At 37.0% G+C, this 26,676-nt stretch overlaps 1 protein-coding gene and 1 pseudogene across 26 annotated transcripts in view; one reads left to right on the top strand and one right to left on the bottom strand.

Moving 5' to 3' along the window:
- Positions 1 to 26,358, bottom strand: part of SCAF8 (SR-related CTD associated factor 8) — a 221,958-nt gene extending 195,600 nt beyond the window's left edge. For 24 of the 26 annotated variants that reach the window (XR_005353701.1, XR_005353705.1, XR_005353698.1 and 21 more), the window contains exons 1-2: positions 25,819 to 25,863; positions 19,654 to 19,716 (exon numbers count right to left, since the gene is read on the bottom strand). Coding sequence is in view for 3 of the 26 variants with exons in the window: in XM_038526406.1 (XP_038382334.1) it covers positions 19,654 to 19,716; positions 25,819 to 25,848 (93 nt within the window). In the remaining 23 variants the exon portion in view is untranslated. Of the gene's footprint in view, positions 1 to 19,653; positions 19,717 to 25,818; positions 25,955 to 26,198 lie in introns of those variants that run through there. The other 2 variants (XM_038526408.1, XM_038526407.1) reach the window with 2 other exon arrangements.
- On the top strand, positions 3,953 to 7,624 carry LOC102157211 (annotated as a pseudogene).
- Positions 26,359 to 26,676: the final 318 nt, after the last annotated feature.

Genomic DNA, 26,676 nt, shown 5'->3' with positions numbered 1-26,676 from the left:
TTAAGCCTGTGGTACTGTATTACAAAGCAACAGAAAGTTACTAACACAGTAGAAAAACTTGTAAATGACTTTTCTTCATTTTACCTTGACTATATAAATTTTTTAATTCTTGCAAATATTTTTGCGAAAATTATCTTTATAATTCAAAGTTGAAATTTAAATTCTTAAAAATTTCCATTTTCCTAAATAACTTAAAAAAACAGAAATTCAGTATTTTGCATAAAGGAATAAAAAGTAAGACATTTGTTTCACCGGTAAAGTAATTTTTAAAAGATCATTTTCAACTGTAATGCCTGAAAATGTATTTTATTACAAATTTAACTTCAACAAGTCAAAAACTAAGTACTCTCTATATCTAAAATTTGTCACTCCCTAATATACAAGTTCTCCCTTCCTATAAATATATAGCAGGATCTTTCATATTACTTTTTGGCTTGGGATACAATATAAAATATTAGATACCATAAGCATGTATCAAAGTAACATATAATCAGATGCACTTGAAGTAGCAAAATATGACTAGAGAACAATAATAGAATTAACGGTAGAAGATTCAACACTAAGAAAAAGCAATATTAAGAAAAAACACTCAGGGATGCCTGGGCGGCTCAGCAGCTGAGCATCTGCCTTCGGCCCAGGGCATGATCCTGGAGTCCCAGGATCCAGGCCCATATCAGGCTCCCTGCATGTAGCCTGCTTCTCCCTCTGCCTGTGTCTCTGCCTCTCTCTCCCTATGTGTCCTCGTGAATAAATAAATAAAATCTTTAAAAAATTTTTTATTTTTTATTTTTTTAAAATATTTTGTTTATTTACTCATGAGATACAGAGAGAGACAGGCAGAGGGTGAAGCAGGCTCCATGCAGGGAGCCCGACATGGGACTCGATCCCCAGTCTCCAGGATCACGCCCTGGGCTGAAGGCGGCGCTAAACCTCTCAGCCACCCGGGCTGCCCTAAAAAAATTTTTAAAAAGAAAAAGCATGTTCTAAAAGAATAATGTGACCAATAGTGACTTTATACTGAAGTAAATTTCTTTGTTAAAAAAAAAGTTTGAATTAAAACTCTAAATATATAAGCTTGGATTACTTCTACTGAAGTAGCAATATTCTTGATCACCCAGAATTTTTTGAAGAGCAAAAGCCAAAAAGATATGTTGCAGATATTCTGCCAGAATTCCCAGATCACACTTTTTTTAACAGATTTTTTTTATTTATGAGAGACCAGAGAGAGAGAGGCACAGAGGGAGAACCAGTCTCCATGCAGGAAGCCCCATGTGGGACTGGATCCCAGGAACCCGGGATGAGCCGATGGCAGATGCTCAACCAATGAGCCACCCAGGCGTCCCCCAGATCACACTTTTAACAAAGGCACAGCTCCTGATTTTACACTAAATGTGAGTATAAAAACTTCAAAACAAAGTTCCAAATGCATTTTTGAAATAAATCATATGTAATAGCAAACACTAAAGCACATAAAATCTGAAATGTTACATAAAAATCAGCAAAGAAAATTAATAATTGTTTTCCCTTTAAAAAAAAAATCCTGAAAACCTTTTTCTGTGGCTATAAAATACTTTAGTACAGAAAACTGGAAAATATTTAAAAAGCACAAAGATGACAGAAAATGCAAATTATCTAGTCTAACAATTCATCACTCATTCCAAATATACTCATTAGTACCAGGCACTATGGATCCAATAGAAGAGGCAGACAATCTCTCTGTCCTCATGGAACTGAATATGCTTTTGGAGACAGGCAATATTCTAATAAGCAGTTTGCAGAGTATAGTTAAGCATACAATGAAAGTAAAATTATTTGGTGAAGGGTATGTAAAATTGTACATCTTTCTCAGTATCTCAAATCCAGAACCCCTTTAAAAAAAAAAAAAGGTGGGCACCTGGGTGGCTCAGTTGGTTTAAGCATCTCTGCCTTCAGGTCTGGTCATGATCTCAGGGTCCTGGGAACAAGCCCTGTGTCTGGCTCCCAGCTCAGTGGAAGGAGACTGCTTCTCCCTCTCCCTCCCACCCCTATCCCTGGCTTGTGCTCTTTCAAATAAATAAAATCTTAAAAAAAAAAAAAAAAGTATAAGATATTACCAGGGAAAATTATGCCTATTTTAAAATTATAAATCTGAGGTATGCAAACATCTGTCTAGTAAGATCAAACCTACACATTAAACTTTTGTTGGGGTGAGTGGGTGGGTAGGATCCTCTAGCTTAAAAAAAAAAAGAAAACCAGAATTTGATATATAAAAGTGCTAACAAAATTGTTATGATAAATAAAAATGCTTATTTATAACTATTCTTCCTATGGGTTTTGTAACTATTGTTTCCTATGGGCTAAAGTATTTTCACATAAATAATTAACTTTTTATACTTTTTATATTATCAAGCAAAACATTCTATTTCTTAACCATAACAGTGTTTAAGGTTAATATTACAGTTTTGAAAACTGTTATGAAAAGGAAATCATTTACTTTAGAATTTAACTTTATAGTTTAAAACACTGTTAGTAACAAAGAAAAACTATAATCAACTCTCCCTCCAAAACTACTAAAGAACTAAATTTAGGCCACAAAAAATTATTTTCATGGTCTTTATCTCAATACAAAAATTTATATATCCTTTCCAAATTCTTGGAAAAAAGTGGATATATAGGAATTACAGTGAGCCAAGATGGGGAGTAATTAAGTCAACTACAGCCTCTCTCTGCCACTGATTACAACTAAAAATGTCAGACCAAATATAAAAAAGGAACTACCTGTGGACTGTGAAAGGTAAAACAAGCTGACAGAAACGAGTAGAAGAGTAACCAGTGATAAGGGATCCCTGGGTGGCTCAGCGGTTTGGCGCCTGCCTTTGGCCCCGGGCCGTGATCCTAGAGTCCCGGTACTGAGTCCCATGTCGGGCTCCCTGCATGGAGCCTGCTTCTCCGTCTGCCTGTGTCTCTGCTTCTCTCTCTGTGTGTCTCTCATGAATAAATGAAAAAAAAAAAAAAAAAAAAGTAACCAGTGAAGGCAGGGGTTGGGATCCTGCGTTGGTGCTTTAGTGAATTTCAGTGTTTTGTGTTCCTTTATTATCCCTAGGTTTTGATCCCAGAGAGTACAGAATCATACCACGCAGCCAACGCTAGAAGCAAAAGACCAGAAGAAACCCCTTTTGTCTAGCCAGAAGACTAGCTAAAGGACTCCTCATGCTACTGGTGGGCACCAGGAGGCGTCTCCTCTTCCTCCTCTCCCAATTCTGTCAGGCCTCGCTTCCAGTTGGAGGGCAGCCTCTGTTGCCAGCACTTTAAAACTCCCAAAGAGTACCAATTTCCAGACAGAGTAACTAGGAAAAGGGGCCCTTGTTATCCACAAAGTATGGTGAGGAATCCCAATTTTTTTCTCACCACTTCAACTCTAAAGGCTAAAAATGGGAGAGAAACATGACTTTTTGGCCACAGGAAGAAAAAAGGATGCCCTGGAATCTACAAAAGATATGGGAATCCCACAGAGAGCAGAGAGGAAGATCTTTTAATTCTGTGTATGAACTTAAGTCTTGGGCTCATTCTGGAATTGTGCCTACATATATGCCATAGACCCAAATAAATCTAGCAAAGGCTTTGAGAACTAAAATCTATGTAAATCACTAACTCCTGACTGTCATATGTGCTAGGCACACCTAAAACAGCAAAACAAATGCTTGTAAAATTGAACTGACATTGGAATCACCACAAAAAGGCAAGACAGAACTTGCATCCTGAACCTGATCAAGTTGAATGCCTGCTAATAAAACAAACCAACATTCTTAAGAGGATTTTAAAGAAGTCCTACAATATAATACTGAAAATGTTCAGTATACAAGCCAAACTTACTTGACATACCAGCACACACACACACACACACACACCCCAACCAGGAAGATCTGACCACACTGCTCAAGTGAAAGGACAATCAACAGATGCCAACCCCAAAATGATGCAGATGTTGGAATTATCACAAACTTTTAAAGAAATCATAGTGATCTTCAATAAGGTAAAGGAGAATATTCTTGAAATAAATGCAAAATTAGATGTTTTCATCAGAGAAAGGAAAACTACAAAAAAGAACTGGAAATTTTAGAACTGAAAAATACAGCATCTGGAACGAAAAGGTAGTATGGTGCTCAATACAAGAGCTATAAAATTTTTATGTGTGACCCTTATATTTTTAAGAAGCAAAAGGCCATAATCATCAAATTTTTACATCAACATTTCACACAACAATTTAAAAAATGTTCAAGAAGAGATTTAGTAAGGTATACTAAGAGAGAGTTTATCTGATACAAACATTATTAATGTAGAAATATGGAAGTGTCTAATATGTCACATGACATATATATTTATAATAATTACTTTATAAATATAAGAATTAAATACAAAAATAAGACCAAGAAAAATGTTCAGAAAAGTGTTAAAACTGAATGTAATTTATTAGGCATAGATAATTTTCTTACAATTAAAAGTCCTACCCATTTGTTTCTATTTCATGCAATTTTTTAAACTTTTTTTTTCAAACCATAATCTAATTAATCCACTATGAAAACTTTTTCATTCTAGCCCAGTTAAAACAAAATAGAAAATAATGACGTATACACTGACTAATATTGGGTGAAACTTTTGTTCCTGTGATGTTTACAGAGGTGACAACTGGCTCATGACACAAATTGTATTTCTGATTGCGGGTGGTAAAGTTTCTCTGAGACACTGCTCTAGCCCACAGTCGTAAGTAGAAGGGAACATTAAAATTAATTATAAGGAAAATAAAATATTAAATTCTCTCTGGATAATTCTTGCCAAAGACTGAGTCTAAAGTGCAATCTCTGCTTTGTTCATTTTTTTAAAATGATTAGCATATATCTAGAAATGTGAAAGACATAGTAGTATAAAACTCAGATTTTTTTCCTAGTTGTAATCAGAAAAATGGGAAAAGGGAATTAACTTTCACATCTGAAATCACATTCTGCAACTAGTGATGTATACGCGTCCTCCTCCAACTGTTTTACCTTGCTTATGACCTTCATAGCAATCATCACAAGTAACATTATTTGGCCACAATTTGTTTTCCATTTAGTCTATTTATCTACCTACCTACCTACCTAACCCATCTCTCCATTCATCCATCCAGTTTGGAAAACACTGACCTCATATATTGTAAACCCTCAATAAATAGGTACCAATATCAGTATTCTTTTTTTCATATCCTCCACAATACCCAAATCAGTTCCTTGCACGTATTAGGACTTCAAATATGCTGATTTAAAAAGAAGCTTACTGGGTTCCAAAGGTGATCAGGTATCAAATACAAGCTGGCAAAATAAATTTATCAGGCTTCTTCATATCTGAATTCACTTGTATGCAACAGATTTTCTTCAAATAAGTGGTAGAATATGAAAGCCACAGGTAATGATATACATTTCTTCTATTTTTTTCCTCTTTGAACTTTACCTTTAATAATCTTTGCAGCCTTGTACCTATAATTCTGTGCCAAATATTCGTGAAAATAAGAAACTATTTCAAGGCATCAGAATGCTTCACTCTGAAATAATCCCCAATATCATTTACAATATTGTATAATAATCATTCTTGTATACTTTTCAAGCTTCCTTTAACTCTTAGGGTTAATCATAAGCACAATATTCTTAGATTAATAAAGTTTTATTATCAAGGTATAATTAACTAAAAACAAAGAACTGAGAAAAATACAAAGTCAAATTCAACTGATTAATAGGTCAAAGCTAAAGAATCATTTAAATCTAATCAACATTCACTGACTACCTACAGCAGATATGCAGAGTATTAAGCCCTTCAGAAAACAAACAAAAAAAATCTTGAAGAACTTCACCTCAGATATCTAATAATCTAGTGAGGTAGAAGGGGAGGGTCAGTGATATATCATTATTATAATATAGTAGATACTTAGCATTCTGAGATTTACCACTGTTAGCTTTGACAATTCACTAATGATCCCAAAGGTCTCTAAAATGTAATCACAGGTAATTTTGTGGAGACACTAATTTGAGGTGTGTATACTCAAAAACTGGTGTATGAGAAAATGATTTACTTAATTATGAGAGTGGTGGAGGATCTATGTTTCTCTTTTCTCATACTCTCCTTTGCATTTAACAGAGGAATAATACACTAAAGTGGTATTTAAAACTTGGGGGATCTTATAAGAACCTGAAGATTTTGCCTCAAGAAAACAAAAACACATGGCATACTTAGGTGCCAGAATAAAAACTGCTACATTCAAATAAATGAAATGGAGAAAAGGTTTAATAAAGAAGATGGAAGTGAAATGGGCTAACTTGGAAAAAGGGAACATTCCTGTTAGAGCTGTGATTCTGCTTCCACACTAAACATTCGTAACACACTTGTCAATAAATCTTTCTTTACAAATAGTAATTTTCAAGAAGGATTGTAGAAGAGGGCTATTTCCTAATGGGAATGCATTAGAATCTCAACACATCACTGTGCTTTCCTACTGGAAAATCACTGAGTACCAAAAAAACAAGACACATAGGTGAGAATATATAATGCATAGCTTCATATATAGAGTAAATGTTCCCATTTCAGAGTGTTGTGCATACACAATACATGTGGTAAGCATAATTTTATATACTTACTAATAAATATAAGTAAATTCTTTATTTCTAAAATAGTTTTGCATTAAAAGCCTTAAATCCATAGCTAGGAAAGCTGCACAGTTGAAGGCAAAGGTAATCTGAAATGTTTTAAAAGTATAAAGTGAATCAAGCAAAACAGTATGAAGAGACAGAGTAAAAATTAATCTAATAATCTAAAGAAAGCTTAGTTCTACTGTATAAACTAGAGAGAAAAGAGAATATAAATTAAAAGCCAATTCAAAACTAACTATAACAAACCAAGGGGGAAGTGATGAGGACCTGGACTAAAGTATCAATGCTTTATTTTTGTTATTTAATACAGAGAATAAAAAAAGAAGGGAAGGATGCAAAGCACATTAAAAAAAAAAAAGAAACAACTCATTGGATTTCATGACTGAAAAGATATAAATGAAAGTGGCACCCAGGAAAATTCCAAGTTTTCAAGTCTGAGTGTTTGGGAGTAGGATTTTACTGCTGACATAAAGAAGTCTAGGTTCAGGCTAGAGTGTCCAGGGTAGACCAGAGGAAAAGCAAACAACGCACTTCAAAGACCTGGATTACAGGGATTTCATCAGTTTGTAAGACAGGAGTCTGAAACGGCTAGAAGCTTGGCTCTTGAGAGATCTCTGAATTGTGTGTGAATGGGTCAGGACCCTTCATGAGACAGGCAGAAGGAAGAAACCCAGCTGCACTATTTTCTGTAGTAATGAATGAAGGTGAAATGTACCAAACAAGTGACCATCAGTTGAAAGACAATATGGCACAAGTATCAGTGTTCCGAACAGGCCTCAGATGTGGCATATCAGTATGTGAATAAGGGGTCCCAAATTTATGTGGAAGGCAAAATAGACTATGCTGAATACACAGATAAAAATAATGTGAGGCGACAAGCAACAAGAATCATAGCTAGTAATACTGTATTTCTGAGTGACTAGACCAAGACAAGGCACAGAATGGACAATTCTTCTTTAGCCATTATTTAGAGGGTTTTTTTTCCCAAATCATGTACAGTTGTTATAGTTCCTAAGGACAAGAATTAAAATAGCCTTATATATAAAATGAGAAAAAAAGAGAAGAAGTCTAAGTTTGTGGAAGAAAGAGAAGTTTAGATTTAGCTGATAACACTACACTTTCATGTGCGTATAGACACAAAACACCTAAAAAGTTGTGAGACTGAATCCCATAAGAGAAAAGCAAAAATACACATCATTCTTAGAGCGTTAACAGTGGAAGAGATAAAGAATAAACACTGAAGACTAAGTATTGGAGAATAAGAAGAACAAAAGCCTGCCAGCCTCAGGGTAAAATCAATCCAGAAATAAGAGCAACAAATACAAACTAAAAAAAGGAAAGGCAGTAGCACAATAAAGCAGAAAGAAAAAAAAATTATTACTTTTCATCTACTTTGTCAATTATTAAGTACTATCACAAATGCTGTATCACTTTTACCTTCAGAATGGCCCAATGTGATGAAAATTTATTATACACGTTTTATAGATGCATAAACTTAGGGTAAGTGACCTAACTAAATTCAAATTGATAAACTACAGAATCATGCCTCAAACACAGTTCTTCTGCCTACCCAGACACTGTTTTCAAAAACAAAACAAAAAAGCTCACCAGTTAGCAACCAACTAAACATACACAATTGAGTCACTATAAGATGGTCGATGACTAGGGAGACATACCATTTAATAGCATCAATCTAACAACCAAAAAAGACTTTAATCAAAAGAAAACAGACTATGAAACTTATACATCCACCGACCAAATAACAGCTAAATAAATTCCATTTAAATATGAATTTAAGGCATGCCTAGGTGGCTTAGAAGTTGAGCGTTTGCCTTTGGCTCAGGGCATGATCTCCGAGTCCCAGGATCGAGTCCCACACCAGGCTTCCTGCATGGAGCCTGTTTCTCCCTCTGCCTATGTCTCTGCCTCTCTTTGTCTCTCATGAATAAGTAAAATCTTTTTTAAACAAACATGAATTTTAAGCAACAAATTTTAAGCAATCGCCTAACAGGTTTAAGAGCCTTCCAACCTCCAACAAGGAAGCTCACTTTCTCTAAAGAATTAAAATAATACGAAAATAGACCAAATCCATTTTTTCTCCCAAAAGCTAATTCTGGGTTTGAGGGAAAATTACTACACAGTAACATGGTAATAAATGTGAAAAATTCCAAATATTGAAAGCTCTCATTCACTGCACACCATCCACCTATTGCTCTCTTAAGAAATGACCACTGCTGGGGTGCTTGGGTGGCTCAGTCGGTTAAGCATCTCCCTTCACCTCACTCAGGTCATGATCCCAGGGTCCTAGGATTGAGCTCCCTATCAGGCTCCCTGCTCAGCAGAGCTTGTTTCTCCTCCTACTTGTGCTAATAAATAAATAAAATCAGGAAGGAAGAAAAGAAGAAAGAAAGAAAAGAACGAATGAACCACTGTTAGACTGGGAGGCTGCCTCCAGAATTTTCTGTACACCTATGTACAAATGTAAGTATTGTTAAGTACGTATATGTATCTATGTAAAATGAATATATATTCCAGTGCAAAATTATACTCCTAGTAACTGTTTAAAATTTATTTTCTTGCTGGATTCAGTAAAATACTGAAATTCTTATAAATGACGACCAGCAATTATATGGGCCCAAAACCTACCAAATATATCATGGAATTTTGTTACATCTGTTCAAATGTTTTGTTCAACAATTTCTCCAACTTAGAAAATATGGAGAATATATTAATACTTTCTTCATAATGCATAATCTCCATAACTTTTATCTATTAAGGTATGTAATATAAACATACTAGGGGGACATAGATGTCCACAATAACATTAAATGTTCCCAATTGCAGCTTTTTTAAATTTTAAACTACCTTTAGTATTGTTTTCTCTAAGAAAACTATCTTAGAAAAACTTTTCTAAAACGAGGTTTTAGAAAACAACATCAAGAACTGGTATTCTTCAGCTTTCCAAATACTTTACAAAATTTCATAATTTTATATATTCAAAAACTTTTTGAATATTTGAACACTTTCTTTAAACAGGCTTTTTTGAATATTCCAAAACCAGCCAATATTTTAAATATTTAAACAAATTCTGAGAGGTAGTCAAAGAAGGTATCATTATTTTTATTTTTGAAATGAGTAAACTAAAGCAAAGAAAAACTAATTAGAGGGGTGCCTCGGTGGCTCAGTCAGCTAAGCATCTGCCTTCAGATCAGGTCGTGATCCCATGGGTCCTGGGATGGAGCCCTGGGGACCAGGCTTCCTGCTTATCAGGGAGTCTACTACTCCCTCTCTCTCTGCCCCTCCCCCTTCTTGTGCTCACTCTCAAACAAGTAAATAAAATCATTTTTAAAATTAGTTAGAGGGATCCCTGGGTGGCGCAGCGGTTTGGCGCCTGCCTTTGGCCCAGGGCGCGATCCTGGAGACCCGGGATCGAGTCCCACATCGGGCTCCCGGTGCATGGAGCCTGCTTCTCCCTCTGCCTGTGTCTCTGCCTCTCTCTCTCTCTCTCTCTCTGTGACTATCATAAATAAAATAAATAAATAAATAAAATAAAATAAAATTAGTTAGAAAACTTGTTCACTAAGGTTAATATTTAAGAGACCCTATGTTGGCAAATTGAACACCAACAAAAAAAAAAAAAAAAAAAAAAAAAGGAGACCCTAAAGGTTACCTTGTGTAATCCCATTTTATAAATGATACAACTACTATCTATCTCCACGTCACCTATAATCTCTCACATTTTACTTTAACAGCAACATACTGACTTTTGCAGCTTAGCCATGCTTTAAAATACTTGAACCAGGAGCCTTGTAAACAAACTGTCAGGGATGACCTAATAAAGGAAGTAGTTACAAAGTAGCCACCATTACTAAAATGTGAAAATTAGAAACATGCTAAGGATACAGGCTAACAGAGCAACTGCACTCCTCTCCCACAAAAAAGGTACACCATAAACGAGCTTTGTAATTTATGGCTTTTCTCACTTTCCTGCAAAGGGCTGAACTGCTAGAAAACTGCCAGCTAAGGGGGGGGGTGTTACTGCACAATACTTCTTTGCCAAAGGCCCTGGGCATTTTCCCAAGGGCCCTTATCTTACAGGCAGGAGAGCAGAAAGACAGTAGTTTGTTCCTTATCCTGGCCCAGGTGTAGCATGAAATAAAACTCAACTAAGAATCCCCTCTTCCGGGGATCCCTGGGTGGTTCAGCGGTTTGGCGCCTGCTTTCAGCCCAGGGCGTGATCCTGGATTCCCGGGATGGAGTCCCACATCAGGCTCCCTGCATGAAACCTGCTTCTCCTCTGCTTGTATCTCTGCGCCTCTCTCTCTCTCTCATGAATAAATAAATAAAATCTGAAAAAACAAAAAATCCCTTTTCCCATTCCTCCTCACCCCTCAACATATAAATACTACCAAAATCTCACTAAAAATATACATACTGAAAACAAAAACATTAAACTCAGACACGAACATAAATTTAATTTGGGCACTAAGTGCCTTTGATACTAAACAAGTTTCATCATCTCTAAGCCTAAATTCTTCATCCATAAAATGAGTCTGTTCCATGATATACTATCACAGGTCTTGCAGGTCTAAAAGTTGTCAATTTCTGGAAATCAAGTTCAAGCATCGAAGTAAACAAGAATTCTAATCATAGAACCACTTACAGCTACAAATGTGTAACATGACTGTGATGGTCTTTAGCTGCCCTATCTAAAGTCAAAAGAACAAAAATGACTCTCCAAGGAAGAAAACAAAACCTATAAATATAAACAAACATGCACACATATAAAAATAACACTTTAGTTTAACTTTTCCCTGGAATCCAAACAATCCAACTAACTTCCTTTAATTTCAGTTCTTCTCTATGTCTTTTGTAAAGCATTAAAATTAAATGATGTGAATTTTACAAACTTTAGAAGTACTATTGATAATCAAATGGCCAAAATGAAAATGAGAAAAAATAATTCATTTGTAAATCCTCTCTATAACAAATCCCCACAAACCATATTAACAAATTTCTCAAATAAATACGGGTTCTATTTCTAATGAGATAGTCTTTACATTCACAATTCCGTGTTTATAATAAATTGTTTACTATAGACAAAATTAAGGTAAAGAATTGTGACTAGGAGCTAATAAAATGTTGAATGGTATGAGTAGGCTTAATATTAAATTCTAATAAAATCTCAAAATTTAAATCTTTAATTTTACTCATAGATTATTCCATTTACAACTTAAATTACAGTGCATAGGAGAACGGCAATTGTATAAGCAGGATTTAAAGCCAAGAATATTCCACGCAGTGTTGCTTTTAAATGTCCTCATATTCACGAATACAATATAATTGAAAGGATCAAAGCCTTATCTTAAAAAGTAAACAAAAAAACTAAAGAACATAAAGATTCTACAAGATTTTGCCCTAAACCTGCTTCTCTTCTTTCTCTATGTCATCTTCCTAGACAACTATACCCTCTCCTAAATCCTCATCTCCATTCTGCTTAGGTACCTATATATCCAGCTAGGTATCTCCACCTTGAGGTCCCACGGACACCAAATCTTCAAGATGTACAAAATTATTACTATATTTAGCAAAACAGTAAAAGTAAATATCTTTGGGTGGTTCAGATATGGGTACTTCATACTAAAGATCTTTATTTTATTCCAAGTTATTAAAAATGATCCCACTCCAACCCAACTCACCAAATTATCTTTCTCAAGCCTTTAGCTCCTCCTGATTTGTCCACCTTAGTAATTAATACCATACCATTTACCATGTCATGTAGCCAAAGCCCTGGCACGATCCTTGACCTCATATCCAGCTACCTATTATTACTAAATTTCTTTTGCATTCATCCCCTCTCCTATTATTACTGTAGTTGAGCCCCTCATCTTCTCTATACTAATTTAACACTCTTCCCCCAATCTCATCCCCTCATTGCCCTGCCCTGATCTCAAGATACTACTCATTTTTCTAAAATACACCTCTAAAACCCTTCAGGGGGCACCTAAGTGGCTCAGTTGGTCAAGCGTCTGCCTTCAGCTCAGGTCGTGATCCCTGGGTCCTGAGACAGAGTCCCACATCGGGCTCCCTGCTCAGGGGGGAGCCTGCTTCTCCATCTCCCTCTGCCTGCTGCTCCCCCTGCTTGTCTCTCTCTCACTCTAATAAATAAAAATCTTAAAAACAAACAAAAACACCCTTCAAGATCTCCATTCTCTTTTGACTAAAACTGACGTCTTACACATAGTGAAAGAAGGCTTTTCTTCAGAAGATCCTTGACCAATTCTCCATCATTCCCCCCAACCTCATCCCCTACTCAAAGTTGCCATTTCCTTGAAAATGATCTTTACCCTGTGCTCACATAACATGTCCTTCCTTATTCTGTGTACATGATGATATTTGTGAAGAGCTTACACAGGCTATACCACTCACTTCTTGTATCATACTATTCATTACATTATCTTTTGACTCTTTGTGGCAAAACATTCCCATTCCCACCCCTATTAGAATATGAGCTGAGAAAAAGAACACAGATATCTAATTAACACTGGTAACCACTGTGCAGAATATAATGCTTGATAGATGGCAAATATGAATAAAAAATAAAGCTCAACCAACCAGCAACTACATCCCAGTATCAATCATTCTTTCCAATTGCTAGTTGCTATTACATGAAAACCTTCATGGGCTATCATTACATTCTAGCAATTTGAAAATTGCAATTAAAATTGAATGAATAAACTAACAATCTTGAAGGACTAGCAAAATAAAGGAAGCCCTCACAGAATTATCTGGAATCATTAACTATTACAGCTCTAAGACACCTAACACATCTTAACCCTTTGATTTTGCAAAGGAATCAAAGTACTGATTGGAAAATTTTGTACAAGGAATGATGTGCTAACCTCTGTTCAACTCCTCTAAAATGTCAATACTCTTCAGTTGTTTCCAATCCTTGATCTTGTAATTGCCACCAAAGTAGAGATAGGCCTCTAAAAAAAGTTCTGAGTTCTTGTTTCTATTCTGTCCGAGAATTTAGAAAATTCTGCTCAATAAGAGGAATTGCTATATAAATAAAAAACACTTTTCTTGGTGTAAAAAAATTCAAAGATGTTAATCCTTACAAAAGCAGTCAGTCATATCTCAATCAAGTGTTTTAAAAAAACACTTATAGGAGCACCTTGGTGGTTCAGGAGATTGAACATCTGCCTTCATCTCAGGTCATGCTCCCACATTGGGCTCCCTGCTCAGTGAGGAGTCTGCTTTTCCCTCTCTCCCTGCCTTTCCTCCCCCCACTCCTCTCACTCTCTATCAAATAAATTCTAAAAAAAAAAAAAAAAAAAAAAAGGCACCTAATGGTTCATTAAATGCTTGTAGAAGTACTCAAAGAAGACCTCTGCAACAAACATGTCACACAATAAAAAGTCATTCTAATGATTTCTATTCAATATGTAGCCAGGGAAAATACTGAATAAAAATAATCAAAATAGAAAAAATGCACAAAGTTCAGGAGCTTTTATTAGATAAATAAATACTGGCACTATCAGGAGACTTTTTTCCCTATTTCAAGAATACTATGTAAGCAACTGCTTTCATCATGGTCCTCAACTTTGGACAGTATTTTAAGAATAATTTTATTTCTATCATATTATTCATTAAACCGTTAAAGAAAGACTAGCTGAATCACTATTACGTATCTGAATAATATTTTTTAAAGATTCTGTAACATATATGTATTTATTTACCACTAAATTAAGTCTAGGTTCTTTTTCCCAACTAATGAGGTTTTAATTGTCATCCTCCAGTGAGTTAATGTACCAATACACTGAAAGCATCATGATTAAGATAATTTTCAAATAAAAATCACACTTCACAAAAAAGAGATGGGAAGCAATGAATCAAACTTTTTAAAATTTGCCCATTTGGCTGCATTTTTGTCAGGTTTAAGAAAATGCTTGCTCTGTAATTGATATGAAAACAATTTTTAATAGATAAAATGTCACTAAATGAGTTAAAAAAAAAAGAGATATGAATTTCCAGTATACACCCATACAAATACTGAATGTAAACTCCATGAGGGCAGAGGGTTTTTTGGGTGGGGTTCTGTTTTCTTTTGAGGTCTGTTTTGTACACTGTTAAGTCTCTGGAGCCTAGAATAGTGTCTGTACTTGGTGGTAAGTACTCAAAAATTTTGAGTAAGTTATTTTCACTTAAGCAGCTTTTCAAATTGTCTGTTTCAAATTGTCTGTTGAATGTCTGTTTTTGACATTCAAATAAGCCTATTAAAAAGCCTGTAAGGAATATATTTTCTTACTCATTTATAATTTTGACTTATAAGTAGTATGTTATCAATCAAGTTCTCAGGTTTCAATGTTTGCAGCAGGAGCCAGCAAAAAATGGCCACTGGCCTATTTTCGTAGGCCCTTAAGCCAAGAGCATTTTTTATATTTTAAAAGAACTATGAGGGTTGCCTAGGTGGCTCAGCAGTTGAGCATCTGCCTCCGGCTCAGGGCATGGTCCTGGAGACCCAGGATCGAGTCCCACATCAAGCTCCCTGCATGGAGCCTGCTTCTTCCTCTGCCTGTGTCTCTCTGCCTCTTTCTATGTCTCTCATGAATATATAAATAAAATCTTAAAAAAAAAATAAAAGAACTATGAAAGACCAGTAAGAACATGTGTAAGAGACCTTAAGGGACTAACCTAAAATATTTACTATCTGTCCTCTACAGAAACAGTTTATTGCCCCCTGTGAATGGATATTCCATTCACAAGAGAATAAAAGTTTTGCATACTTTCTTTCACTGATGAATTGAATCTGCACTATTAGAAACATATCTTTCACCTAAGTCCTTCTCCATAACTAAATTTCTGAATTTGGGCTGGTTATTTGAAAAATGTTAAGAATAAAAATTTTAATATAGCATAAGTGGCTACAAATGATGAAGCTAATAAAAATATTAAAGTTAATTTATGTCTAATGTTTTCCATACTAAAGAAATAACAAAAAAGATGAAGGAAAAAACAAAATGGAATACAAACAAACAAACAAAAAAACCCTGAATCTAATTCTATTTCAAATAAATAGCAAAACTACATTAAGGGGAAAAAACTAACCAAATCATGTTTGAACACAGCATTTTGACTATATACCCTCAGGTTAAACAAAACATGAACTATAAACAAGTATTAAATTCTAGTTAATAGGTTTTCAGAGACATACAGTCTAGCAATTCTGAAACTACTTTTTGCGTGTTTATGTTTGAACAAATAGATGTAAATACATTGTGGATAACAGAAACTAGTTTTCTGTCAGAGAAAGGAGTTACATACAGAATTGGAAAGGGGAGAGATCAGAATGAACCCTACAGTTGTTGTAATGGAACTGGAGACATCAGGGTGAACTCATGGCTTTTCATATAAGCAGACAGTTAAAAAACAAAAATTTATGTGTATATACATACATGTATATTCATATAAATATATAAATTTTCTAGTTCAATACACTAATAAATATCCACAGGAAGAAACCAGAGCTCCTTGAGAAATGGCTGATTCCAGTATCTTACTACATAAGAAAGTAAGAGAGTACTCAAAAGATATGCATCAAACCTCAGAAAGACCCAGGGACAGCTTGAAGCATCTCTGACGGGTCAAAACTGAGTCTGCATCAAAAAACCCCAATGGATAAAAGGAATCCATGAGTTCATACCAATATGCATACATACACACATAAATGGAGAGAGGGAAAAGCTCTTACTGAATGCGAGTAATAAATGAAGAAATGATATGCACAGAAAATCACCTTTTGGCAATCAATCATCCTAGTACTGATTTGGGCAAGAACTAAATGGATACTTAAATGTGAAAATTTGATAAGCAACAAGGTATGTGCTTAGTTTCAAAAAACCAGTTAAGATACTGGTTACAAATGAAAAAAATAGTAACTTTACAATGGAGAAATCTTGCAGAAAAAAGTTAACATCCCTATTAATGGGGATAAATAGACATCATGAGCTTCCTGAGAGAACAGTATCACTTCTGAGTATTCCTGACAAAAATGCATAACCTGAATCTAATCATGAAGCAACAGCAGACAAGCCATGTTGAGAGAATCCCAAAAATAACTGGCCTATTACCATTAAATATCATCAAAGATCATAAAAGGTCAAGAAAGAGTTATAAGCAACTACTTCAGATTAAAGGATACTAAAGAGACAAGATGAATGAATGCAAGATGTGGTGCAGGATTTATTCTATTATTAAAGGACATTACTGATATAATTAATAAAATCTGAATAAGATCTGCAGACAATTGCATTATACCAATGTTAATTTTCTGATTTTGATCACTGTATTATGGCTATGTAGAAGAATGTCACTGTTTGTAGAAAATAGTCATTTAAAAGTAAAAGGCATCATGAATTGCATTCTCGAGCATAATGCCAAAAAAAGTTTGCATGTGTTCATGTTAATGTGAAGAGTAAACAAAAGAGCAAAAATGGTTAATTAATATAGAGAAATCAAGATGAGGTGTACATAAAACTCTATCATTCTTAAACTTTTCTATACATCTGAAGTTTTAAAGTAAAGTCCAAAAGTGGGAAAAAAATAAAGCTAATTTATAATTAGCACCATGCCAATAAAAAGGAATAGTGAAAAACTGAGTGACAGTTCCCCTTGACATAGAATGGTAAAAAACAACAACAACAACAACAAAAAAAAAAAAAAAAAAACAACAACAACAACAACAACAACAACCAGAGGTTGAAAACTGGGTCCCGTCTAGTCTCAGCGATAATACTTAAAAGTAGCATTCTGTTGGTAAAATCACAATGGTGGCCCTATTTTCTAGTCAATAAAAGGAAAGAAGCACCTATCCTACTTTTCACACAAGTTTATCCTAAAATTCCACTGAAACATGATGGTTGGGGAAAAGAGGGTCAGGATATAAAACATTACATATTATAAAGTGGCTCACTCTTAACAGGGTTTGGTAAACAAGAAGTATTTCAAAAATACATATGCCAGACATTTTTCATCACAGAAAGCTTCTATTATAGAAAGTAGACATCTGCTATATATGTTTCAGTTTGTAAAAATGTTAACTTATTCAACATTCTTTTTACCCATACCTCAAATATTTCAACAAATTCAAATACCCTATATATATTTTTTACCATAAAATTTTATAGTGTAAAAATCTTACTCAAATTAAAAAAGCCATTAACTAGGGCTTGGATTACTTATTTTTTTTAGTTAAACGCTAACTGATAGAACATTGTATCAGTTTCAGGTGTACCACTAAACCTTTTAGGTGCTGTGTCCCAGGATAAAAAGATCTTTAAACCATTTCCCAAATTCTACATACTAAGATATGAGACACGTGATCCAAAGTGTTTCATCTTTCACTCACAAGCTTCTCAAATTAGCCCTGAGGAATCCAATCAAATTTAAAGAAAAAATGTTTATACAAAAGAGACCAATTTTTCTCATGTACTTAAATCAAGCAACAGTTCATTTTAAAAATAAAAATACTAATATTCTTCCAAATTCATAAAGGTTTGGTTGCCACTTAAGAAAAGCTTTTTTAAAAATTATTTGCACCTGGGGACTAATATTTCACTGACAAAAGGAAATATTCTTAAAGATGTTATCTTTTAAGCAACAGTTATGATTCCAAAACAAAGAGATTTTTTTAAACATGTGATAGAAAATTTCATATAAAACCTCTTACTTTGCCACTGTTGAAAACATAAAGTCCCATTCTTGTGTGAGCCTATTTGCTCCATCTCTGTCTTGAACAGCAGGTGAGCTTTCTAGACTCTAAGGCAAAGGCTGAGAGAGAGCAGGCAGAACCCCGCCCAGACAAGGGCAGCAAGCAGCCCGGTCTCCAGCAGGCCGCAACCCTCAGCAACCCCTCAGCGATGCCCACACGGCCTCACTGGCTCCGCGGCAAGCTCACACTCACTGCACACAAAGCTGATGAAGCGACAGAAAAACAAAGAATACGGTATGCTTCCTGCTTGTCTTGCTTACAGGCAGAAAGAAAAACGCCTGGGACACCGTAGGCCCTTCAGTATTGATTAAATGAATGAACAAATGAATGAAAGAATGAAATCTTAGATCTTTCAAATCAACCTATATAAATTAAGTTGTAGAAGTATTTTAAAGACAAGCTTGTCATACATTAACATAAGTCAATAACTATCTTTAAAAAACAATATCCTTTATTCCTCATTCTGATTAAATGTAGTGACTGTCAGTTACTAAGGTATTTTCTGACCTACAGCAGATACCAGAATGCATTTACATATCCTTCTCTCAGTTTAAAATATGGTGTATGAGAAATTCTTGTAAAACAGAATTAGAAGACCAAATAAATGCATAAAATTAGAATCAAAGCACAAATGCATCATTTATCATCAAACTTGAGATAGAATTAACTCACATAAAAAATTATAGGCTATAGAAACATTTCTCATCAGCATTTACGTCTCATAATGTAGCAATACCAAAATCTGCTCTATAATTAGAAAATAAAAAATTTGATTTAGTCCTTTTTTTGTTTCTCCATCCCTATAGCATATAGGGATGTCAATGATCTGTCCATCTTATAGTTTGAATAAGTTCTTCAAATTATAAGATGTATTTTATTTCCAACCATCAAATTTTCAGGCTTACAATTTCACGTTAAATATGTAATCTTATATTCCTTTCACAATACAGTAAAATTATGTGGAGCACAATGCAAGTAAATGAAACAAGAATAATTTAAGATTTATGTTCACTATTAAGCACAATAACTTTTTCACTTAGCCTATGTTTTTGTGAAGAAATTCAACTATTCCCTACATGCCCTTTTTAAGATTACTAATATATTTGAAGTGACAAACTTCATTCTGCTTCCCAATTACTGCCCATATAATCAAGACATCATTTCACTACCAATTTAAACCTAGTATTTTCCAAAGGGCCTGCCTTATGTGCATTATAATCATCTTACTATGCTTCTTGTGTCCATGCTGCTGGAAAAGCAGTCTGTACAAGCAGGAGTAGAGGCACAATCCTGAGAGAGAGGAGTAGAGAAAGATGTTGAGAAAACAAAACCAGATAAAATGAGCTCACTCGAGTTCAGGAGCTCAGCCAGTGTTCAAGGTCAAGGTTGATTACATTCTCTCATACCATTTTGAGTTAGAAGTTGTCCAATAACAGGAAAACTGGCCCTAGAAAGAGATATCTGAAATTCCATGTACAAGTAGTAATATCATCACTAATTCTAAGCCAATTATACTTCTTAAAAAAAGCAGCAAGTGATCATAAAATATGACTATTTAGGAAACTGGGGAATACACATGTCCCCTAAATGTCAATCAAAATTACTGTAAAAAAACTCAATGCTGGCCTAGAATAAAAATGATAGAGCTATTTCAATCTTGCCAAAAAATTTTTATATTTATCTTGAATGATTAAGACTATAACACTCTCAAAGTAGAGTCTCAAAAATATAATTATCAATCTCAATTATCCTTGTTTTCTAAATTTTTAAAATATTGTAAGGAAAAAAAACCCACAACTTTTTACCATATGTTTTTTTAAATTGAAAAGCAGTGAAGCAAAAAAATGGTATGAAAATAGCATAATTACAAAACGAAGCTTAAGATGGATTTAATCTAACTGGAACTTTCAAATGCAATAGTCTCCTCCCAACACTCCCTCCTTAGTAAATGAAAATTACCAACAGATCAGAGTTTTGATTTAAAATTTTCCAACTTATCTGGACTCCTACAGTGCCATAAAATGACCTTCAAAAAAAAATCCTTAAGGGTACTGAGTCCTCCCCAAAATTATTTTATACTTAATCAAAGAATCCCCTAAATATATTCTCAAGTCATTTACTTACATAGAGGAAACCAGATGTCTAGAAATGTTAACTACCCTCATCCAAGTCATTTAATCCCAAGTGTATCATCCATTCATTCATTCTCAAGAAATCTCTGACACATAGTATGTATTAAGGTACCCTGCTGTGTACTGAGGATATGAAGCAATCAAAATATATGATCACTATCCTCATGAAATTTAAAGTCTGGTGGAAAAGACTATTACTATATTACTTACAGTAATCCTAAGAAGGGAAAGTACTTTTTTTTTTTTTTTTAAAGAATGGTATAATGGGAACTAAATCAGTGATTCTCAACCAAGGTCTATTTTGTTCCCCAAGGGACATCTGATAATGTCTGGAGACATTTCTGGTTGTCACAATAGTGGCACCTTGTGGGTAGAGGCCAGGATTACTGTTAAAGATCATATAATGCACAGGAAAGCTCCTCATAGCAATTATCCAGCCCAAAATATCAACAGTACTGAGGCTGAGAAACTCTCATCTAAACCACTGGCACAGTGAAGGCTTAGTGAAGGGTTCCTTCTTTTATTTATTTATTTTATGGAAAAGACAAATGAAATTTATTTACTTATTTTTTATTGGAGTTCAATTTGCCAACATATAGCATATCACCCAGTGCTCATCCCGTCAAGTGCCCCACTCTGTGCCCGTCACCCAGTCACACCATCCCCCCACCCACCCACCTCCCTTTCCCCTACCCCTTGTTCGTTTCCGGGTTAGGAGTCTCTCATGTTCTGTGACCCTCACTGATATTTTCACTCATTTTGGATTCCTTCTTTTATAACATTAAGTATGCTGTATCTCTAAGGGCTTCACAGGTTGAAACAAAAAAGCTTGATTGATACAATTAACCAAAACACCCACTGGAAAGTTAAAACAGTGAAGACTAAGGAAAGAAAAGGAGACAGACTCCCTGATAGGTGAATATTAAATTTTAAAATGCAGTATTTTAATAGCTCCCTCACATAAAATCGCTTTCTTGAACCACAGACGAAAGGAAAACATACAAATAAAAAATGAATTTCACATGCTTTTATTATTCCCTCTACCTTGTCCCACTATTCACCATCCCATGCCTACTACTAGATACTGCTGGGAAGATTATAAAAAGTCCTGTAGTTAGACAAATGAACATTCTGGAAACAAAAGAAATGGAGTAAAACAGAGATGGGATTTCACAAGGCATGGAAGAGGAAAAGGTCCTGGATGTTAACGGGACTCTGGAAAGTATGCATCCTGGAACAGTTTAGAGTAAGCTATGTGACTGAAAAAGTCCTAAAGACCAAAAACACTGAGAATTTAGGCATCCCAAAGATGATAATCACCTCACAATTTATGAATCAAAGTAAATCCAAAATTTAAATTGTGATAATTTTCCTGACACATCTCACACCTACGTATCTGGCCCTTCAGCTACCCACTCAAGACTTTTCTGAGCAGCAAGAGAAATGGATCATGATGGAAAAAACTACAGTAATACAACAAGCTATACAAAGAACTTGGGAAAAAACCTGATTGCTGACTGATACTTGATTATGCTAAAAATGTTACCTTGTTGAAGTATAGTAACAGTTGAAGTACAGTAACGGTACTGATGTTATTTTTTTAAGTCCTTAAAAATTAAAAGAATCTAATATACAAGTAAAATTCATCTCCTCCAGTTACTTTGCCAAAACATAACCAATGCGTAACAGATTCTTCTATTATGCATGTATTAAGAGTTCCTAGATTACAAAAGTGCCTTCTCCAATTAAGATAAAATTTTCTAAGAGTCATGCATTGCTAATTCTTCTCTCTCTCTTCAAAAACAAAAATAACCTTACCCTAATGACCACTATACAGTGGCATTCTTAAGGACAGAGTACAGATATGCAGCTCACATACAACTGATACACTGGGGAAAAAAAAAAAAAAACTGATATACTGGAGTAATCAATTGTTGTCCTAAAAACAGAATTTAAGCAGACCAATGAGACCCTTTTCACTGACCTGGGACCTCTAAACTATCATAACAAGGATATGCCACCATCTCAGAGCAGCTACAACTATGATACTTGTAACGATAATAATTCTTTTAGCGTTAACTGCTCAGGTCAAGCTTAGACTCTTAGGGAGTCTTATTTTCCAATCTGGACAAACTTTTCTTCATCATTTCAGAACTGACATTACTGCTCATTGGATTAACCCATCACAATGATGATGCTTAACTGTAAATTATGGCTTTCTCACAAAACTAGCACAGAGGGCACATATACATCAATTCTCAGGCCTCAATTTCATTGAACTCACAATAATTAAGAGGAATTTACCATATAAAAGATCTTCTGACAGTGTCTTTGTACATAGGGAAGGAGAGGCCACAGACCCCTTTGAAAGATTATGATAGATGGGAGTGGGGCACCTGCACATGTTGACCATGACTCGCAAATATCAAACATAATAAGGTCATGGATTTTCAACTGAAACTCATCTGTGCTTTGCAAATTAAAAATCTATATTCTTAATTTGGGGTGCTTGGCTCTTAGGTGTTAAAGCATGCGACTCAATCTCAGGGGTTTGAGTTCGAGTCTCACACTGGGTGTAGAGATTACTGAAAAATAAAATCTTAAAAAACAAAAACAAAAATCCCGTATTACTAGCTTTAAAATCTTTGGCACGTTCCTATTTTCGAGCCAATGTTAGAAGGGGGGATGGTCTTAAGAAACCTGAGAATTAGCAAGCCATAAAACCTAAGCATTTCCTATTTTAAATGGGCCTTTAAAAGCCACATTCACTATAAATAAACATCCTAAACTCTCCTTTTCTCCTATTACTGTAACTCAAAATTCCTTTATTTTTTGCACTTTGAAATACACAATTTAATGGAAAATATTCATTACTGAATTATTCCCTATTATATGCTTACTTGCAACATTTTAACATCAGCAAGCATTACATTCACGGAAACTATATTCAAAATCAGAAAAAATTATGTATTTTGTGTTTAAAACAAAAAGTATATTCTTCTGAATCTTCTCTGAATGTATTTCCTTTCTGTATTCTGTCTGTGACTGTACTGCTACTATTTTTAAGCTACTCCACATTCAAACATGAAGTTTGAGCACGTTAGTAAATAAAGAAGTTAAAAGATTTCCTTTCTTTGAAATCCATAGGAAGAAAGGGAAGAGGGCTACATACGCTAAAATGGGACTACTGCCAATCTCAAAGTCCTGTAAAGGTTAGATGAGAAAAGAGGTGAAATATCTAGCTAACCATGTAAATGTTAGGCCCCCTATCCTTAATGGCAATGCTAAAACAAAAACCAATGTACCATTTCTACTCCACTGTACTCTATTGTGACAACCATGGTGTATCAACCCCTTTCTTCTATCTACCATGGGAGATCCTACTCAGAATTTGAGGGGAACAGAGGTGCTGAGAGTGAGGGAGGATACACATTAGGGAACCCCTAGACAAAAAGGAGAGACACCCCTCAAAAAGGTGTGGGGTAGCAGCATCTTGCTGGCTCAGTGGGAAGAGCACACAACTCTTGATCTCCAGGTCATGAGTTCCAGGCCCACAGTAGGTGCAAAGATTACTAAAAAAATAAACTTTAAAAAAGGAGAGGAAAGGCAAATCAAATAACTGCAGTGGAAATTAGAGAAAGGATTTTCTTATGCAGAATTTTTTAAAGTAAACATTCTACAGTGCTGTACCACTATATGTAGCAAATAAAAAGGGTACATAGAGCTGTTTTCATTCTTGAACAGGAAACTAGTGCAGGAAATAATTTCTCCTGAAACTATTAACAATTAAATTGGAACACATATTGTATTGTTAAATATGTTTTTTCAGAATTTAAGCGCTATAAAGTTTTGCTGGGAGAACCAAATTTCATAATTATCAGCTATAAATTCATAAATAAAATAAAAAAAGACTCCTAAGTCTATTGCACTATTCATCAAGAAGTGGTTAAAAAAAAAAAAAAAAAAAATCCAATACCAAAGAAAAAAAATCATTTACAAAAAGAGGGTCTGCTTTCATATAACTGTGTCACTACAATGTACTCTAATATGGAGAGTCCAACTCACATGAATGTTATCTAACAGAATGTTAGCCTCTTTGCTAAGCTTCCCAAGCAGCAATCCTTAAAGAAGAGGAAGAAAAAAATAAAAGAAACAAAGCTGTGAAATAGCTTTTAAAAGTATTGTTCTATTTGGATTATCAGAGCCATAGATCTGGTATGTTAAGTGGTGATTATTTAAAATTTTGTCAATCACGCTATCGAATAGAGTATTAGCCCTTTCACATCAAAAGTCCATAAAATGTATGCGACTTTAGTTAACATCAGATTAGAATTTTTTTCCCCCGGGCATACTGATGTTTATTATGTTTAATGTTTGCACTACTAAGGCCTACTTAAATCGGAGCTCAAAAAAGAAATTCACGTAGTTTACCGAAACCTGTCTCCTTTCAGATTAGCAAATTCAATTCAATAGTGAAATTCAATTCAATTTCACTACTGGGGTAGTGAAAACTGGACACCTGCTTCTTTTCTAGGGTTAAGATCTTACATATGAATGAGCCCATGGGAAATGCTTCCCCAGCATCTTCCCCTCTCCAAGCATAGATCTCTGTCTACCATTTGTGTCTTTAGGGACGTCCTGATGATGAGGGAAGGGGGGAAGGAAAAGTATAATAAATCGCAAAAAAAAAAAAAAAAAAAAAAAAAAATCTTGCCTCCCGATGCACCATTCTCTTAGCATAAATCCCTAGCTGGGCACGTTACCTAGCCAACAGTGTCTCAAATATAAACAGTACGTACAACGTGACCGGGGGTCACCCCCCTCCCCCCTCGGCCGCTGCCCCACCGGGGGCCACGGGGCGGCCTGCGCCGCGAGGCCCGGCGCGCACTTAAAATCCCGCAGGCCCAGGAAAGAGGTGGGCGGGCCAGGCCTCGGCGGAACTGACCCGGAGAGACCTGCCGGGAGCCTCCGGGGGGAGGGCCCAAGCGGGCCTTCCCTCCCAAGCCCCAGCCAGTGCCCGGGGCGCTGGAGGCACCGGAACCTCCCCCCGCCCCGGGGCGGCCCTCCCCCTGCCCTGCCCTCGGACTCGGGGGAGGGGCGCGGGGCGCGGGACGCGGCGACACCCCTCCCCCCCCCCCCGCACGGCTAGGCCGCCGCTCGCCCCACCCCGAGCAGCCCCGCGGGCCCGCACCCACCCGGTCGCGCGGGCCCCGTCCCGGGGGCGGGGGCGGGGGCGGGGGGGGCAGACTGCAATACCAACCTCGCTGTTGAAGGTTTTCACAGCCTCCATGTTGTCGGCGCGGAGGCCCCGAGCCCGGCGGCGGAAGAGGCGGCGGCCACTGCACTGGGTGGGGAGAGCGAGGCGGGGGCGGCGGCGCGGCCGCGAGGAGGGGCGCCGGCGGGAGCCCCGGCCGCTGCGACCCCGGGGCGGGCGCGGAAGGGCAGGCCCGGGCGGGGAAGGGCTCCCTCAGGGGCGGCGAGGCCCCGGCATGGCCGCTGGGGCGGGCGGAGCGCCGGTCTGGGGAACACAGGCGCTGCCGGGGCGGGTCGACAGCGGGCGGGGGAGGGGCCGGGCCGCGGCGCCTTCTCTTCTCCGCCCCGCTCGGTCTCGGCCCGCCGCCCTCTAGCCCCGTCTCCTGCACTCTCCACCCCCTCTCTCTTCTTCCCTCGTCAGACTCCTGTTTCACCTCCCCGCCGCTCGGGCCGCAGGAACCAGCAGCGCGCGGCGAAGACGGAGGAGGAAGCGCTGGCAGCGGCGGCTGCGGCATCCAATATGGCGGCCGCGAGTCGGGCCGCGCAGCTCGGAGATCCGCGGCGCCGGCCAGCGCGCCCCCTGGTGACTGGACCGCGCGGGCCCGAGCGGCCGCGCGGAAACCATCGAGCGGGCGCGGGCCAGAGCGTCGCCGCCCGGAGGTCCCGCTCCGCTCGCTCGGCCCGGGGGCAGCCCGCGCCTTGCAGGCACGGGAGCGAGCGCCGGGGCCGCGGCCGCGTGGGGCGCCCGGGCCCGCCCCCGCCCCCGCCCCCGGAGGCCCCCGCGGAGCGTTACCCCGAGACGGGCCCGAGTGTGTCCCCGTAACGTGACAAGCCGGAGGAGCCATGTCCACGCTCCCGCGGTTTC

This window comes from Canis lupus, chromosome 1 (genome assembly GCF_011100685.1).
Source record: "Canis lupus familiaris isolate Mischka breed German Shepherd chromosome 1, alternate assembly UU_Cfam_GSD_1.0, whole genome shotgun sequence".
Classification (NCBI taxonomy): domain Eukaryota; kingdom Metazoa; phylum Chordata; class Mammalia; order Carnivora; family Canidae; genus Canis; species Canis lupus.
The sequence above is the reverse complement of the archived record's forward strand: the minus strand, read 5'-3'. Positions and strand labels throughout refer to the sequence as shown.